General features: G+C 41.9%; 4 protein-coding genes across 4 annotated transcripts; 3 read left to right on the top strand and 1 right to left on the bottom strand.

Annotated features, from left to right (window-relative positions):
• The first annotated feature begins 271 nt into the window (after positions 1-271).
• On the top strand, positions 272-2320 carry cish (cytokine inducible SH2-containing protein). Its single transcript, XM_018699446.2, has 3 exons — positions 272-551; positions 1048-1211; positions 1332-2320. The coding sequence occupies exons 1-3, from the start codon at positions 532-534 to the stop codon at positions 1826-1828; spliced, it is 681 nt and encodes a 226-aa protein (XP_018554962.1). The 5' UTR covers positions 272-531; the 3' UTR covers positions 1829-2320.
• On the bottom strand, positions 2228-7650 carry hemk1 (HemK methyltransferase family member 1). The gene is made up of 11 exons (XM_018699443.2): positions 7319-7650; positions 6471-6644; positions 6270-6361; positions 5939-6032; positions 5694-5831; positions 5182-5246; positions 5002-5051; positions 4812-4917; positions 3684-3779; positions 3268-3378; positions 2228-3130 (listed from the first exon to the last, which is right to left on the bottom strand). Exons 1-11 carry the CDS (start codon positions 7379-7381, stop codon positions 3082-3084), a joined length of 1038 nt encoding a protein of 345 aa, XP_018554959.1. The 5' UTR covers positions 7382-7650; the 3' UTR covers positions 2228-3081.
• Positions 7651-7930: 280 nt separating this feature from the next.
• On the top strand, positions 7931-12103 carry nprl2 (NPR2 like, GATOR1 complex subunit). The gene is made up of 11 exons (XM_018699636.2): positions 7931-8357; positions 9086-9177; positions 9324-9492; positions 9578-9686; positions 9954-10090; positions 10430-10527; positions 10830-10866; positions 11135-11228; positions 11308-11425; positions 11514-11656; positions 11766-12103. Exons 1-11 carry the CDS (start codon positions 8277-8279, stop codon positions 11831-11833), a joined length of 1146 nt encoding a protein of 381 aa, XP_018555152.1. The 5' UTR covers positions 7931-8276; the 3' UTR covers positions 11834-12103.
• A 122-nt stretch (positions 12104-12225) lies between these two features.
• Positions 12226-17215, top strand: zmynd10 (zinc finger, MYND-type containing 10). The gene is made up of 12 exons (XM_018699635.2): positions 12226-12569; positions 13413-13521; positions 13606-13722; positions 13796-13849; positions 13954-14094; positions 14204-14292; positions 15185-15279; positions 15377-15549; positions 15936-16061; positions 16149-16270; positions 16375-16500; positions 16913-17215. Exons 1-12 carry the CDS (start codon positions 12481-12483, stop codon positions 17010-17012), a joined length of 1341 nt encoding a protein of 446 aa, XP_018555151.1. The 5' UTR covers positions 12226-12480; the 3' UTR covers positions 17013-17215.
• Positions 17216-17562: the final 347 nt, after the last annotated feature.

Below are 17562 nucleotides of genomic sequence, written 5' to 3'. Positions count from 1 at the left end.
CGTGAAGACAGAGAAAGAGAGGGACAGACGCGGCAGTTTGCGGAACAACCGGCGGCCGTTGGTGCGGAGTGGGAGTTGGTGCGGCCGGCGTGACGTCAGAGCCGCCGGTGCTGTGAGGAGTTCTCAGAATAGACTTCTAGGAAACGGCAAATTTTTATAAGCCAAGCCTTTTACACTCTGTCCCTCACACATTTCGATCCCGCACTGGTGACAACACACTCCAACCCGCTGCTGCACCGAGATCTCTGTTTTTCTCTTCTGAACCCCGTGCGGTTTTTTTTTTCTTTCTCTGTGCGGTGCTCTTATATAAAACTACAGGAACGGACCGTGTTTGGATCCTCGGAGCTCTTCGTGTCCTCTCTCTCTCTCTCTTTTTAAACCGATTATAACAGGCCTACTCATGTCTAACCCGTGTTAAAGCTTATTTTTTGTGGAGGTGTTTTTTCTTCAGACTCGGTGCGTTTTCGTTATCTTCTTCTTCTGAAGAAGAGGAACCGACCGGATTTGAGCCCAGAGGATCCAACAAATAGTATGATTCTTTGTGTGCCAGGGTGAGTTGACTTTTCTTTGTTTCCCTCTCAGTTGTTTTTAATAAAAGCTCTAAATTAGCGTTGAGACTGTAAATTATAACCGACTCCATAAAGACCTGTTAATTATAAAGACAGAAACTTCGTTATAATAACAGCAAGTCATTATACGGTACTTGCTTTTATTTAACCAGGAAAGCCTGACTTAGATTACACTGAACTTCAGTAGGGCCCTGGTCACGACAAACAATAAAAAACAAAAGATGTGATTTAAATCATAAATAAGATTTAGAAATTCATATTTTGTGGCTGTAAAGCTGAGACTGGACAGTGGACTGATTCTTAATTATTAACAATAAACCTCAAACTGTAGAAAATATGAGATGGATTCATGCAGTAATAAAGTCTGCACGTGTTTTTCTTAATCCATTATCTAAATCTGGCACATTTACATCTTGTTAATTAACATGTGTGGTCCCTTCTTAAATAAAATAAACCGTGTCTTCCATCTTGTCTCCAGTCCTAGAGCTCTTCTGCCCGGTGCTCTGTCCACTGACGTCCCACAGGGCATGCGGGCGGGAACTGTACACTCTACCCCTTGCCTACAGAGCACCCCTCCAGTATGGGACCCTGCAAAGGACCTGCGGGCGATAGCCAGCAACTTCTGCTATCTGGAAAATTCAGGTGCAGTATGAGCAGAGTCTCACATTCACAGCCACTGAACGTGACACAGTGTGAAATAAACCTCAGCAAGACACGGGTCAGTGTCCAGAGTGACTGATGTTTAGGGATCTGTTTGTGCAGGATGGTACTGGGGAGCTGTGACTGCGGCTCAGGCCCACGCTGCACTTCAAGAGGCGTCTGAAGGAGCTTTTTTGGTACGGGACAGCAGCCACCCCATGTACATGCTGACCCTCTCGGTCAGGACAGCACGAGGCCCCACCAGCATCCGCATCCAGTACAGCGGCGCCCGGTTCCTGCTCGACTCCAGCTCCCCGGCCCGGCCCAGCCTGTCGTCCTTCCCCAGCGTGCCTAGCCTGGTGCAGCACTACATGGGACCAGAGAGGAAGGCGGAGGAAGGGAAGCTGGAGGTGGAGGCCCCCTCCAAACCCTCTCAGCAGACAGCTCAGGAGGCGTCCGTGGTGCTAAAACTGAAGCGGGCTGTGTACAAGCCCCAGGGCCTCCCCTCTTTACAGCACCTCACACGCCTCATCATCAACAGACACTCTGACTGCCCTGACCAGTTACCACTCCCGAGGCCTCTGCTGCGTTACATACAGGACTATCCCTTCAAGGTATGAGATGTCCCTCGAGTTCACTATTATGGCTACATCGCAGCTGACTCTAAGGACAAAAAAAAAACTGTCAAACAGGCCCTTTGTGCCTGTAAATAACACTGCTGCTCCAGCACTTGGAGGCCAGTCACGAAAAAAAAAAAAAAAACTGGACACAGGGTCATGTTTTTGTATGTCTAAGTATGTACAAATTCAGTCAATACTGACGTGTCTGGTTTCAGACTTAATGTGTCATGGACTGGGTGGGTGACGCAGCCCAGAAAGAGAGGACTTGTGAGAAAACTCAGTACTGTAACCTACACTTATTTTATGATGGACGTGGAAACTGTCCATGTCTGTTTTACCCTCATCAAAGTTTTGGATGTGCATACTGTCTCCAGGAAGTACACTGATTCCATTCAAACGTCATTTTAAGCCATTTTATTTTTCTCAGTAAAACATTTTTTCTACCTTTTACATGTGTACGTTTTTCTATTAAAATAACCAACTTGAGCCCAACTCGTTGTCCTTTTATATCCTCCTCCCTTGTGTTGCTTAAAACAGCAGTATTACTCACAGGATTGAGGGGGGAGACACTGCCATCATCACCATTATTATTAACTTCCACCACAGCCACCACATGATGACTGCTCTTGTGACACTTGTTACGAAATATTTTTCGCCTTCAATCACCTTTGAAACACAAAGACTTTGTGGCCTTTGAGCTTTAAGCGTGTGAGAAGCGCAGATTGTGCCGGGGAAGTAAAGGCCACATTGTGTTCGTGAGTGTGTGAGAGTGTGTGTGTGTGTGTGTGTGTGTGTGTGTTTCTTTGCTCAACAATGCATACAGCCTGCATCTGAGTCAGCGAGTGGACAAGCGAAGGGGAGGACCGTTCATCAGCAGATTCACAGAACTACTGAATGCTTCCTGGGAGGAGGGTGAGATTCTGAGAGGGAGGGTTCTAAGAAAAGCCTCGGTAATTACCTTCAGCTTTGAGCCTGCTTTTGTGCCATCTCGCACACATTTATTTATTTATTTTTATTGTGCAGGATGTGATCGCAAATGTTACCATATTAAAAATGCACAAAAAAAACCCCAACAGTGACGTGAAAGTGATTTTGGTTTCTGCAAAATTGTGAATTCTGTGTGATCAAATCAGTGCAAGTGCGAGCTCGTCGGCTCAGTGGGGGTGGGGGTGGGGGGGTGGAGGAGCCGAGGCTGTGGCGACCTGGACTAAAGCCAGGGTAATAGGATCTCAGTTTCTCAATCCAGATCCAGCTCATGGTCCTTGCTTGACTTCTCTTTTCTGAAGGATGCAGAATCGCGGCCTGAGAAAGAAAAACAAACAAGTGTCGCAGACGCTGATTTGGGATTTGCAGTGTGACAAAAATCACAGCGTGAAGCTGCAATGATCTGATGACGCCCCGGTGACAGACATAAAGGCCGAGAGGTTTTCTAGACAGACCTGCCAGTGATGTCGTCCCGCGTCTTCACAAAACGCAGCTCTCCCACGTTCGCCTCCGCCCACTGCCGAATGAGCGGGGGGTGTCTGGGGTCCACCTCCAGGTAAACACGGCTGTTGTTCCACCAGGAAAAAAAGAAACCAATAACGGATTAAAATTTAATTATCAACAGGACAGGATTATCAGTAACCTCGAGATGAGAGCGGTGCTCGTCTGGAACTGTATTCACTGGAAGTCTTTTAAAAAAGCGTAACTCATTAAAGAGGCAACACGATACATGTGTTTTTCAGAACATGCTGTTCTTGTGACAAGCCGCTGCCGCCGTCAGGAATTAAACCCAGGTGGGGTGGGGTGGTGTGTGTGTGTGTGTGTCTGTGTGTGTCTGTGTGTGCTCGTGTCGGGCTGAGGGATTTCTTACCCACTGTCTGTCAGGATCTGTGGAGCCAGAGTCAAAATCTGCTTGATCACTTTCAGGCCGTCTGTGCCTCCATCTAAAGCAGAGTGGTCCTCAAACCTGGGAGCAGCAGACAGCACCCACGTCACTTTAAAACTCAACAGCCACTTGTTGTTGCATCTTTTCAAAAAACACATTTTCTAACAGAAACATAAGGAAAACTTTTTCCATTTTTAGGCTTTTTAAAGATTTGACTTTAGTTACTCTGAAACAAATTCAGGACAGTTTCATTTTTATATTTTAAGCCCCGTGTTTATATCTAAAAGCAGCATATAAACAGTCAATAAAATGGTTCACAGCACATTATAACACTGTACTGTCTACAAAGCCTAAGTGCAGCAGCAAAACATTTAATTCAAATTTCTGACATATATTTCTAATGAAGTAGTGAATTAAATTTACAATTAAACAACAATATAAAGCTAAATTTCTGCTTTTTCTCCACCTGACCTTACAGCATTACACTCAGTCTTTTTAGGGAAGTATAATGTAAAGTGTTAAGTAGTTTATTTCTCAGTAACAGTAACTCCTGCTTTATTAGGTTACAGTTAATAAGAGCTCAATGACATACTGTAATCACACATGATGACTTATCTTATGTTTTGGATCCACCTGTAAATGATTGATGACCAGTTAGTGTGTAGTGTTCAGTCATTATCCACTGTATGATAACAACAGTGTCAGACTACATGTTCTGTCAATCATTCATTTAATGTTTGTATATTTTATAGGTAAGAATGAAACACATTTGTTGGTTTCAGTGAAGATTTCCTGCTTTTCTTTGTGATATTTGATGGTAAAGTGAATATCTTTGGGTTTTGGACTGTTGGCCGGACCCATAAAGCATTATATAAAAAGTTTTCAAAAGACCAAATGATTGATTGAGAAAATAATTGGCAGATTCATCAATAGTGAATATAGTTGTTAGTTGCAGCCCTGACTGGATGTTGACAAATCCATGAATAAACACTTTCAGACTGTGTTATAGTTTATTATAATGTGTTTTAACCATGTATTTGCAGCTTATAAACGTTAACTATAGGGAGGTTAAATTAAATATAAACTGAGAGAGGCTGCATGTGTTTTAATTACCTAAGAATTTCAGGTTCCAACGAGGCCATATCCTCTGAGAACAGGTACGGAGGATTACTGACCACAGCTGACACAGAGCCGCAGAGGCTCAGCACTGACTCTGCATCTGACAAAACACAAAGTAAAACTGTTTATAAGCAGTTTATTTAGGCGAATTATTTAATAACTGCAATGCACTGCTTTCACTTACCTTTCATTACATCTACATGATAAATGTGTAGTCTGTCCTGAAGCCCCAACCTGCAGAGAGAAATCAGACTTTACACATCACTGCATGTGCCCCAATTAAAAAGTAAGTGTTTAACCATAGTTAAAGTAAATCAATAAGGACATTTACTACTTGTTTTTTTATGTGCTATGGTACACTTACCTCAATGCATTCTCCCGTGTTAAATCCACCGCATCCTGGCTTTGGTCCAAGGCGATGGCTTTAAGCTACAAACAAACAAACACAGCAATTAAAAACTGCTGTTGACTGTTTGGATATTTCTGCGCATGAGAGAGTTAAAGACATTTTCCACAATTTTATGATCTGTTAACAGCAGAGACAGAAGAATGAGGAACACTGTGACAGGAGAGTAGAAAGTGTGTGTGGATCGGCAGTGAGCAGACCGCGTGTGCTGTTCTCTGTGATGAGAAAACAATGGTGTATTCTACAACAGCCACGTGTGTCTACCCTACATCTGTATCAATTAACCTATTGATCCTTTTCTCCTATTAAGCAATTTATTGCTTTGTTTTTAAAATGTAAAAATGAACACATGGACATCACAAGCTACAAAACCCCACAGAGACGTCTGAAACTTACTCAGTGAATCCGACAGAAGAAGAAACTGATAACTAATCAAGAATCGACTTCCTTGCGATAAACAAAAACCGCACCTGAGGCAGACTCTTCAGCAGACTGAGAGAAACAGCACCAGAGCCACATCCCACTTCCAAACATGTAAGCTGAGCGTCTGCAGTCGCTCCGGTCCTGGGCTTCATCTCCAGATCAGAGAGCACGAGTTCAACCAACTCCTGCACCGACGCACAGAGGAAACATGGTTATATGAGTGATGACAGGGATTTAATCATATACTGTACATATGTATACTGTGGCCTGTTTTTATTTTCTCCTCTCTGACCTCTGTTTCAGGTCTTGGTATGAACACAGGTGGTTTCATCTTCAGTGTCAGATCCCTGAAGTCCCACTCCTCGATCACATACTGCACAGGCATTCTACACCAAACACATGTATTTATTAGTGTTCAGGTATTTTTTCAGGCTTTCAATTTCAGGTTTATTGTCATTTACACACATATGCTTGAGATACAGGGAAGTGAAATGTTCCTCATGGACCTCAGGGCGACTTAGAAGAGGCACACAAACGCCACACAGTCTTCAGGGTGGTTTGAATATGTGGATGTTTGAATATATATCTCTGTATATGTAGAAGCTTATCTAAAAGCTTCATACCTGGAGAGGCGTCTTGTGCAGAGCTCCCACATCTGCTCTGTTGTTTCTCGGCTGAGGAGCTCCGTTAACTTCCCCTGCTCAACACTTTCTATCTGGATAAAGAAAATAGCGTGTGAGGAAGAACAGTAAGAGATGCTGTCGTGCAGGTTTTCAGACAAAACACAGGGCAGCGTAGAACGGCCTCAGCACATTTCAACTCACGGTTTTAGCACCGAGCAAATGAGCGAGGATGTAGTGGCTCGAGTGGTCGGGCTCTGTCACACCTCTCTCCTCAAAGTGCCTCTTCCATAAATCCACGGCCTGGAGTGCTGTGATCCTGCCCGCAGGTAAGGCCGGAGCGCTGCATGTACGCACCGCATGGGAGCCCCAGATTCCCTGAAAAGCATTTGATTTAAGAGAGCTTCCAAATAAGCACAAATCAAAACCCTCTGTGCATTCCAACAGTGGTTTAACAAGCCCCTCGCCACTTAAGTGAAGCTGGGGAGTCAAGTATGAAAGCTGAGATTCAGATCAAACCTCAGACACCACACAGTGTCAAGACACATGTCTCATCACTCCCTCTGCACGCTGGAGGATCGAGTAATCTGTCCACTGATTTATATGAGATTAGAGCACAATGTAATGCTCTCCAGAGGGGTTTCTACCACTCTGTCCCCGGTGTAAGTTACTGTGTCACTGACTTTTGTTCAAGTGAACAGATATGTCCTGCATCTTGTGAAGGACATATGTGATTTATAGATTAATCAATACTGCAAGTAAGTGTTAGTTGCAGACAATATGCTGATGGATTCTGGATAAATAAACCTTTATCCACTTTCTTTCAGACATATATGCCTATTACTCCTTACACTGTGTGTGTGGGTCCGCTCCAAAGCTAAAATCTTTTGTTCAGAATCAGTCAGAGGTCCATACTCTGTCAGACAACCTTATTTTTCACTTATCATCAGCAACAACAGCCTGTTTTGCTCCATTGTCCTGTTAACAGCTAGCATCCCATCCACCAACAGGACTCACTGAAAACAACAACAACAAAAATTGTAGTTATTTACCTTTGGTCCAACATTCCTGCACCCAAAACACCTGTAGCCTGCTCTCACTGAGCTTCTCCACATGGTTGATATAAACAGACCCTCTCTACATCGGTATTACCATAGTATTACAGTACAGTTCGTGCGGCCGTCAGCTGTACTCGCTGCACCCTTTACATTATTCTGTTGTCATATATGTTCACTTCATAGGTGAATTATATTGTCCTACATGTAGTTTAAAAAACATGTTCAGTAACCGGGCGACACGTTGGTCGATAATGTTGACAGTACGTCCAACACATGGCGCAGCAAACCTCTCCAACGGAAAATTTGATACGAATCGTCTCCACATGCGGCGCAGACTGCGCAGCACTGACTCTGGTGAACAGTGTTGCCTTTAAGTACTGTCGAAAATGTAACCAAGTTGTAGAATGTAAACACGTACATTTACTGAAGTATTGTAGTACTTAATAAGTATAACTTGTGCTTTGCTTGAGTGTCTTTATTTCACGCTTATTCATGTTTCTAGTCCTTCAGAAGGACATATTGTACCGCTACAACAAGCGGTTATCGTGCTAAACGCGCATGACTTCCTCTATCTGCGCATTAGCGAGAGTAATTTACGAGGTTCCCCTGAAGGCATCCGTATTGTTGTTTGGTGTGCATGAAAGTGTCGAGTATCTTTATTGAACAGTTTGTTATCAAGTCGACAGCACTGTTGTTAAGTGCACTAACTACTAACACATTTTCTAGGACGTTGTTCAGACGTTAGAACTGCTGAGTTTATATTACAGGAAGTCGCCAGCTCGTTATTACACGGTAAAGCTGAAGCTAGCTACCAGCTAGCTGCTAAATAACAGCTGTAGCTAAACAGGGAAGGCAGGGGAGGAGACCATCATCCTTAGCTGAACTAGCTTGGTTAAAGTTTGTAGTTTGTTGGTAAAATTCCTGCTGTAAGGTTGGCCTGGTTAAAAAGTCTATGATGGGCATGACCACTCGAATAGAGTGCATATTTTTCAGTGAGTTTCACCCCACTCTGGGCCCAAAGATAACATATCAGGTAAGTATATACTGGTAAAATGAGCCTCAGAGCCACAGTTCAACATGTTTAACCAGGGTAGCAATAATAATATGACCACATTTGTCTTATTAATAATCTTAGTCACTACAAGCATGATAGTTCTTATGGTTATCCTTATTGTGAAACAGTAGGGCGGCTATAGTAACTATATAGTTTAGTATCAGAGGTTCAATAAAAGCTTTATGTTCAGCATATAAGGCTGAGTATACAGATCACCTTTACAAAAGTGTATCAGAGGTGACTATAAACCTAAAACCTCTGATCATAGAGGTGTATCTTACTTCACTTTCTGGCAAAAGTCTTGTAACTTTAATACAACAGAGAGCTGTAACAATTAGTTTGATCAACAGAAACATAATCAGCTGCTATTTTGATAACTGACTAAATGTTTTGAATCATAAATAAATAATACATCACTGCATGGACTTCGATCATACCTTAAAAGTGCTTTTATGTGTTGTATAAATTGACCTCCAATAGTGTTACTACTTATGATGCATTGTTGCCTTTAGACACAAGCAGCTGGACAGATTGTCCTGGGTCAGCCTATGCATCCTTATGCCTGAGTTTATCTTATTAATAGTAAACATGTATTTAATCCTTCTATATATTGTCATAGTCTTGACCTGCAAATGCACAGTGGATTATCTTCTTAGTCTTATAGGATGTATGTTATCATGCAGTGTCTCTTTGTCCTCTGCTGACAGGTCCCAGAGGAATACATTTCACGGGAGCTCTTTGACACAGTTCAGGTTTATATCATCACCAAGCCAGAACTGCAGAACAAATTAATAACAGTGTATGTAATGTAACACTCCACTTCTGTCTCCTTGTCATAAACCATTGATTTGATTTGATTTTTCCCCCTTATTAAGTGTTTTTATATTTACAAGAGAATGATATGTTGCTCTTCTTCATTGTCATGATTGTTTATATCTGTTTTAGCACTGCCATGGGAAAAAAGTTAATCGGGTGTCCTGTGTGCATTGAACATAAAAAGTACAGCAGAAACGCCCTCCTGTTCAACCTCGGCCTCGTTTGTGATGCCCAGACCAACACATGCGCCCTCGAGCCGATTGTCAAGAAGCTGTCTGGGTACCTCACAACTCTGGAGGTAGTGAATGATGCTTTTTTACATCTGTCTTTGTTGTGTGTGATTGCTTCGACCTTAAAAATCTCGTTGTTTTCTTGTGTTGCAGCTGGAGAGCGGCTTCATCTCCAATGAGGAGAGCAAGCAGAAACTTTTACCCATCATGTCGACTTTGTTAGAGGAGCTCAATGCCACAGGAGCCTGCACCCTTCCCATTGGTATGGTCTCAGATTTTATTGTGCATATTCCGGTTTTATTTGTCTCTCAACTGTCTCTTTCACATGAATGATAACAGAGGTGGTTAGATGCAAATTATGTGTGCGTTTGTTACAGGAAACGGTCCTGATAAAACTGTGTTGAGGAAGTGTTAGTAGAAAACATCTTGTTCAGCTGTTCTTTTTGTTACACTCAATTTTGAAACTGAGAATAGAGACAGGGTCCACAGTGAAATTTAGAGATAAACTTTTCTTTTGTCTGTGTTTCAGATGACTCTAACACCATCCATTTAAAGTTAATCCAACTGCGGAAGGACCCCCCCATCGTACAGGAGTACGACGTTCCCGTCTTCACGCAGTGTAAAGATCACTTCATCAAATCTCAGTGGGATCTCACCACTCAGCAGGTAGATCTTCTCCCTCAGCAGCCACGTGGCCGATATCGAAGAATACGGTGATAAGATAGGATGTAGAAATTCTAAGAAGTAGTTAGAAGTCTGTTATCAGCTGCGCATGAAGTGATATCAACACGTCTATCACATCCAATATTTTATGGGTGAAAGGAAGCAGAAGCAGTAGGACGGGGGTGAGATTTATTGATACAATAAGGTCTCATTGCTGTAATAATTAATAATATTACAGGTAACTAGTAATGTGCACCCATCAGTCACAACATTAAAACACGTTTCCAGTGTTAATGTTGTGGCTAACCAGTATATATATGTATAATATCTCACTCCCTGCAGATCCTGCCCTACATCGACGGATTTCGACACATCCAGAAGATTTCAGCTGAAGCGGATGTAGAGCTGAATCTTGTTCGTATTGCAGTGCAGAACCTCCTGTGAGTACATTCCAGTGAACAAAGGGCAACATTCACCAGAGGCGTTAGAACACACCCATCGATTATTCTCTGTTTACAGTACAGTATCCGCACCACCACCACCACCACATCTTGACAAACGTCATTGCGGGTTTACTCACATCAGCACATCAGGATAAGCATCACTTTTATCACATTTTCTGGCTGCAAATGATGCAAGACTTGAGACATGATGCAGCTGGTGTGAGTGTGTGTGTGTGTGCGTCTGTGTTTTTACAAATAACACCAAAGAGAGATACTGAACGCCTCCTTTTCCTTCACAGGTATTATGGTGTTGTCACCTTGGTGTCTATTTTCCAGGTACAAAACAAAACTCACAAAGCGGGTGTGCATCTGTTACTATTTATGATGGAATAATAGGGACACAGTAAGAAAAAAACACCTGTGGTCTTTATAATTAAATCTTACTTTTGCTTGAAAACTGACAATATTTAAAATAAAAACAGCTGACAGACTGTTCTCACCTGTTAACTAAAAAATAAGTTGTTTTTTTCTTTAAATATTATGATTTGTTTCTACCTTATTCTCAAAATATTAATGTATATCTAACTTATATCTCAAAATGCAGTACTCCAATGTGTACTGCACCACCCCCAAGGTCCAGAGCCTCATGGACGACAAGTCCATTCAGGAGGAGTGCCTCGGCTACGTCACCAAACAGGGTAAATAAGGGTTGTGATTGTTGAACTCAAGTGTTTTTTCCTTTATTTTGTGATTTATTTGTGTGAGGTTTTTTTTCAGGTCAAAAGCGAGCCAGTCTGAGAGATGTGTTCCAGCTGTACTGTGGTCTGAGTCCAGGAACCACAGTCCGAGACCTTTGTTCTCGCTACTCGCAGCAGCTTCAGAGGGTTGATGAGAGGTCAGCGATTCACCTTAATCAGTTCTTGATAAACCAGGTCGGAGTGACATTTATTTATAGGTGTGTCATGCTGTGCGTTGCCTTTCAGGAGGCTGATCCAGTTTGGACTGATGAAGTCTCTCATTCGACGGCTGCAGAAATATCCGGTGAAGGTGATCCGCGACGAGAGGAGCAGGCCGCCTCGACTCTACACCGGTTGTCACAGTTATGACGAGATCTGCTGCAAAACAGGCAGGTTTTAAAGCTCCTGCTGATCGCAGAGAAATAAAAGAATAAAAGAGTTTGTCCACAGTCAGATGTTATGTTTATTAACCAGGCTGGTGGTGTTGTGATTCTACAGGGATGAGTTACCAGGAACTGGACGAACGTTTGGAAAACGATCCCAACATCGTGGTGTGCTGGAAGTGATGTGATATGAACTGAAAACAAAAACAGCTCTGTGGTGCACACAGCCACCTGACTGACATACAGAGATGCCTCAACCAAAGATGCCTTCAGTGAAAGGGAGAGTTTTCTTGGAACAACCAAGACAAGTTAAAGTGAAGTAGTATTTTGTATATTTTTGTTATATTAATACGCTTTTCATAAAGCACTGGGATCAGTATCTAGGATGAGGTGATATTTATTAATGCTGTAGAAAAGAAAATATGTGATTAATAAAGTAAATATAACACAGTGTGACTGTGTGTCTTAAATCTCTTTATATTAGCTCAGTTTATCTGGTTATATACAGCAGTGTCCGAAAGTTTTAGGCATGTATTTATAGATAGATAGATAGATAGATAGATAGATAGATAGATAGATAGATAGATAGATAGATAGATTTTTATACCGTCCTATTCTCAGGCTTAGTTGTCGATTTTACTCGGAGATGTACCGCCCCCCTCTGGCGGAAAACGGCACCTGCGCTCGGTGTGCGCTTGGTTTGGAGTAACCATGGTAACCGCAGGAAACGCTAACACCGGTTAAGTTAACTTGCAGAACAACCGGAGTGATAGTGAGATTAATTCGTGTTTTTCCGCCTGTTAGCTCGTCGAGTAGTTTCCTCTAACGAAATGGAGACGTCGGTGATTCTTCCTGTCGAAGCGGAGGGGTTTGTTCAAAGTCTGGAAACTTTCCCTCTGAAGGAAGTGGGCTCTGCGAGGTAACATCGACATGAACCAGCTAACACTAAAGAACTAGATTAACACACGTAAACACTATAAGTGATCAAATAAGTCGTTGTCACTAAATATCTATAATTATATAATTTATTTCAGGTAATGTATCATTAATTTAGTCAGAAAATAGTAGATAGTTTCCATCACATCTTAAACACCCCAAAATATTCAATTTGCAATAATGGGTTAAAACAGAAAAGCAGCAAATCTTCACATTTCAAAACGCAGAAGTAGTTATTGATCAATGATTTTCCCTGATAAATGATTTAAATTGATTATCAAAGTTGTTGCACTTCAATTTTCTGTTAATAGACTGATTATTCAACTAATTGTTTCAACCCTATTTCTATTTTTTAACCCAAAGGACCCAAAGAAAATCTCAAGGAAATAAAATTGTGACTCAAGTATCAGACTTAAATCAAGTGGTTCATATCCAACTGATTCTCCATTTTAGTCTACTCTAAATATACTAAATGAGTGGTTGGTCAGTCTTTGAGAAGCACCTGCTACTGTGGCTTATCCTGTAAAAAAAAAAAAAAAAAACTTTTTGGTTTTGAATGTGTATGGAAGTCAGGTATGTGCAGCTGAAACTTAAGATTTTTTTCTACTATCAATTTATTTCTCAATAAGTCATTTAAGTGTTTGTGAAAAATGTCTATCGCTTTCCTGAGGTGACAACTCTATTCAGTTTACAATGATACAAAACAGAGAAAAACAGAAAATCTTCTTACTCAAGAAGCTGCAACCAGAAGATATTCAGCAATTAACTGATCATCAAAATAGTTGATTAGTTCTCTGTCCATGATTATTACTTTGTGTGTTGACAGGTGGTTCAGACAGCACGAGTACATTGAGAAACTTAACATGCAGGCAATACTGAACGCTTCTGCCATGCACGATGAGTTCGTCAAGGAGCTCCTGGTGTCGTATGGAAAGGTGACCGCCACCTCTGTAATGATATTTAAACAAGAAGTGTTTGTGAAGCGAGTCTTTATTATTCATTATTCGTTTTCTTTCTAGATACCCGTCCTGGTCTATGAGATGATCCTCGTCGAAGTGTGGAAGCAGAAAGTGTTCCCCATCTTATGTCAGCTGCAGGACTTCAACCCCAACAACACATTTCATCTTTACATGGTGGTGAGTGTAAAATGATGATCAGCTCGCAGCGCTCAGAACTGAATTCAAGTGCTGTTTTACGTTTCCTCCTTAGATCCACCACGAAGCCACAATAATAAACCTGCTTGAAACGATAATGTTTCATAAGGTCAGTACGTACACAACAGCAAGGCGCTGTAGACTCATTCTTTCTATAAAATAGCATTTAAGTGTGACTGAAAAGACATGTGTGTGTGTGTGTGTGTTGTGTAGGATTCATGTGAGGCAGCAGATGATTCTCTTCTTGACCTGGTGGATTACTGCCACCGTAAACTCACCCTGCTGGCCAGTAAAGCCACTGCAGCTCTTGACCAACACAACCTGACAGGGAAAACAGATGCATCTTCTACAGAGGTAAAGCAGTCTGAGATTTATTGTTTTCTTTTTTTGGTTTGACACATTGTAGAAGAGTCTTCCTTGCAGTTAAATTGATGAGTAACGTCTTTCTTTTTACCTGGTGAAGGAGTTACAGATTCAGAGCGCTGCACTGGAGTTTGAGATCTCCCTGAAGGCTGTGTCTGTGCTGCGCTACGTCACAGATCACACCAACAGGTACAGCCATGTCTGAGCCGGACTCACAGATCAGAAGTTTACTGATCTCCGAGCCTTACTTGTCACACGTTTAGGCACACTTTCACACTTTAAGTTAAATCATTGCATTTTTTAATAGACTCTGTGCCTACAGCTGACTATATTATTTATTGTTGTTGTCTATAAAAATGAGAAAACAGTTTAAAATGCCTGTCACAGTAGAGTGCTGCAGGATTAAGTCCTATAACCCGGAACTGAGTCAACATTTTTGCAGTTTCAGTTCCTTCATCCCAAAGCTGATGGGTTTTTCGAATGGGTTTTTGGTTAGATGGCTGAAACACTCTCTGTGGTTTACACAGGCTCAAGAGGTTTTCACTTCATATTCTCATATATAAAATATGTCAGTAAATACCTCACTTGTTTTGAGATGTTACAGGCAGTTGCTAACGAGTGGCTAAACGAGACTACAGAGGTCATCAGGGCTATTAAATGTCATCATGCTAAACACGAAAATTGACCTACTTGTATTTATACTTGGAATGGAAATGGAAAAGTCCCAATGACTTTTTGTTGAGGGAACCAGAGTGATAGTAACTTCCAGGCTGGCCTATAAAAATACCCAATACCTGCAGCTTTCTATTTCCCAGAACCCAAGCTGACATCTTTAAATTGCTTGTTTTGTTTGATCGATGATCCAAAACCCAGAGATTTTCTATTAGCAATGACATGAAGCAGCAACATGTGAGAAGCTGAAACCAGAAAACATTTTGAGGATTTTTGCTTGAAATGTAAATGAGCAATCACCTATCAACATTGTTACAGATTACTTCTCTGTCAGTTGGCTAATTGAGTAATTGACCAATTGTGCCATCTCGACAGCTGATGAAAGGAGAGTATGTTTCTGTCTTTACAGTATCAGTGTTATCAATCGCATGCTGTGCACCCATAACATGCCGTGTGTGCTGGTCCAGCTGATCGACTGCAGCCCTTGGAGTCGCTTCAGAGAAGGTATATCACATCTCTTGTGTACCAAATACGTCTTTACATTCTCACATCTGTTTAAATTATGTCTGTTTTTGCCCTTTGCCTCTGTCTCCCGCTGTAGGCAAGGTCGAGAAGTACATTAACAGCAAATGGCAGAAGATTCCTGCAGAGGACCGTTTAAAGATGACAAAACTGGACGGCCAGGTCTGGATTTCCCTTTACAATCTGCTACTAAAGGAAGACTGCCAGAGGAAATATGACTTCAACAATTTCAACAAGAGCCAGCTCCTAAAGGTGAGGTTTGAGGCTCTTGCAGCCTGATTTTCACTCAGCTCAGTCAACTTCTCCTCCTTCCTGCTGGATATCAGCTGTAAACTGAAGCTAAGGAAGTGTGTGAATGCCAGATCATTGTCCTCCAACAACATATCTGATCTCCTCACTTGTTAGAACACAGGTTCAGTTTCCAAGGGTTGTTTTGACTGAGACGTTTCCTCCTATTCTACATTTTCTCATCCTCTTCCTGTTACATTAATTATATAACCAGAGAGCCTTGTGCATCATCCTGTAATCACATTGTTTTCTTACTTATTGTGAATTATGATGAGGATGAGGTTATGATGAGGTTAATATTATGGGACTTGTTGCCATATTAATTTGGGTTTATTTTTCATGTGCCACAGCTCAGAAGTTTCTTGACAGAGGTGTTGGTCGATCAGCTGCCAAACCTGGTGGAGCTGCAGCGTTTCCTGGCTCATCTGGCGGTTACAGACCCAGCCCCTCCAAAAAAAGAGCTCATTTTGGAGCAGGTACACACCATGAACACACATTTACACACTAATCTCTGCATGAAACGATGTTTCAGCACATTTACACTCATTTTTCTTTGTGTATAGATCCCAGAAATGTGGAACAACATTGTGAGTGAGAATTGTGGGAAGTGGAAGGCAATAGCAAAGTATCAAGTGAAAGAAACATTCAACCCGTCAGAAAGTGACCTGAGACTACAGGCACAGAGGTGAAACCAAAAACACTGGTCTGACTCAGCACTGAAGTTACAGAGAAATTACTCAGTTCATCTGCACTTTGACCATTATTGAGATAATTAATTGTTTTTACCAGGTTGGCACAGACGTACAACTTGGATGTGATGGAGAGTTTACTCCCTGAGAAGCCAAAGTGTGGATCCTGTGGGAAAGAGGCTGCAAAGAGATGCTCCCGATGTCAGGGAGAGTGGTACTGCCACAGGTAAGACTTAGACAGATACTGGACTCGCATGAAGAGGGGAGCTGAGCCTGAAGGCAAAGCTCACAAAGCTTTGCAATTTACAGGCTGATGTACTTTCCAACCCTCAACCATGGTCATGAGTTTTGGGTAATGACCGAAAGAATAAGACTGTGGAGATGAGCTGCTGAAATTAGCTTCTGAGGCTAAACCTTTGAGATAGAACGGCTGCCCCTTTAGGAAAAGAGCAGGTTGAGTTGGTTTGGTTTGGGAATCTGACTAAGATTCTCTTGACGCCCCCTTGTGGAGGTAAACCTGGGACAGAACATGCTGTACAGACATAAAATGATGTCTGTATAGCATGTGTGTATGATATTTTCCTGCTGGTCAAACAAAGAGATAAAGTCTCACCTGCCTCTTTGTTTTCTTTTTGCAGAGAGTGTCAGGTGAAGCACTGGCCCAAACACAAGAAAGCCTGTCAGCTCATGGCCGAGGCCACAGAGAAGATCCAGAGGGACCTGAACAGCAACAGCTGAAAGAGAAACTGTAGAAACACTGCAGTGTGGTGGTAGAAGAGAGATGAGACTCTTGACACGTGAGGAGAACAGATGTACATGTGAATAATGCAGGTCTGCAGTCCTGTAAATAAGGAATCTTCTTTTTGTTTTAAATACTACAATGTTTGTTCCTTCGATTATAACTCTTAGAAATAAAAAAAATGCTTTAACGACTCCTTTAACTCTGTCTTTGTGTCCATTGCTAGAGGAACCCTGGTATGTGCTGTAGGTACTTTCAAGCACCTCGTGTGTGTGAGTGAGAAACCTGAACTCTCTGCGTTCAGATTAGACTCACTCATCTAGTTAATGTACTGAGGAATCTGCGGTTAATATTCCTGCTGGTTATGTTCAGACTTCACCCTCCCTGAGTGTTGCTGTGTTGTTGACTTTCTGCAGAGTCTGACATGTAATAAAACACAGCTGGAAAGTCAGAAATCAGAATCAGATGGTGGAAGCGGCTGCGAGTTTAAACATTATGAACATTTCTACTTTAAAGTTTTGCGGTTTATTTCAATGCATTTAGGTCACT

The sequence above is a fragment of the Lates calcarifer genome, linkage group LG8, assembly GCF_001640805.2.
Source record: "Lates calcarifer isolate ASB-BC8 linkage group LG8, TLL_Latcal_v3, whole genome shotgun sequence".
Lineage (NCBI taxonomy): Eukaryota > Metazoa > Chordata > Actinopteri > Centropomidae > Lates > Lates calcarifer.
This window is presented reverse-complemented; position numbering and strand designations above follow the sequence as displayed.

Coding starts and splice junctions, on each gene's coding strand:
- cish (XM_018699446.2), top strand. CDS start 532: ATGATTCTTTGTGTGCCAGG. Junction 552..1,047: donor ATGATTCTTTGTGTGCCAGG/GTGAGTTGACTT, acceptor TCTTGTCTCCAG/TCCTAGAGCTCTTCTGCCCG. Junction 1,212..1,331: donor CTGCTATCTGGAAAATTCAG/GTGCAGTATGAG, acceptor CTGTTTGTGCAG/GATGGTACTGGGGAGCTGTG.
- hemk1 (XM_018699443.2), bottom strand. CDS start 7,381: ATGTGGAGAAGCTCAGTGAGAGCAGGCTACAGGTGTTTTGGGTGCAGG. Junction 6,645..7,318: donor GCAGGAATGTTGGACCAAAG/GTAAATAACTAC, acceptor AATGCTTTTCAG/GGAATCTGGGGCTCCCATGC. Junction 4,918..5,001: donor TCATGTAGATGTAATGAAAG/GTAAGTGAAAGC, acceptor GTGTTTTGTCAG/ATGCAGAGTCAGTGCTGAGC.
- nprl2 (XM_018699636.2), top strand. CDS start 8,277: ATGATGGGCATGACCACTCGAATAGAGTGCATATTTTTCAGTGAGTTT. Junction 11,426..11,513: donor CTTCAGAGGGTTGATGAGAG/GTCAGCGATTCA, acceptor GTTGCCTTTCAG/GAGGCTGATCCAGTTTGGAC. Junction 11,657..11,765: donor CGAGATCTGCTGCAAAACAG/GCAGGTTTTAAA, acceptor GTGATTCTACAG/GGATGAGTTACCAGGAACTG.
- zmynd10 (XM_018699635.2), top strand. CDS start 12,481: ATGGAGACGTCGGTGATTCTTCCTGTCGAAGCGGAGGGGTTTGTTCAA. Junction 14,095..14,203: donor CAGATGCATCTTCTACAGAG/GTAAAGCAGTCT, acceptor TACCTGGTGAAG/GAGTTACAGATTCAGAGCGC. Junction 14,293..15,184: donor GTCACAGATCACACCAACAG/GTACAGCCATGT, acceptor CTGTCTTTACAG/TATCAGTGTTATCAATCGCA.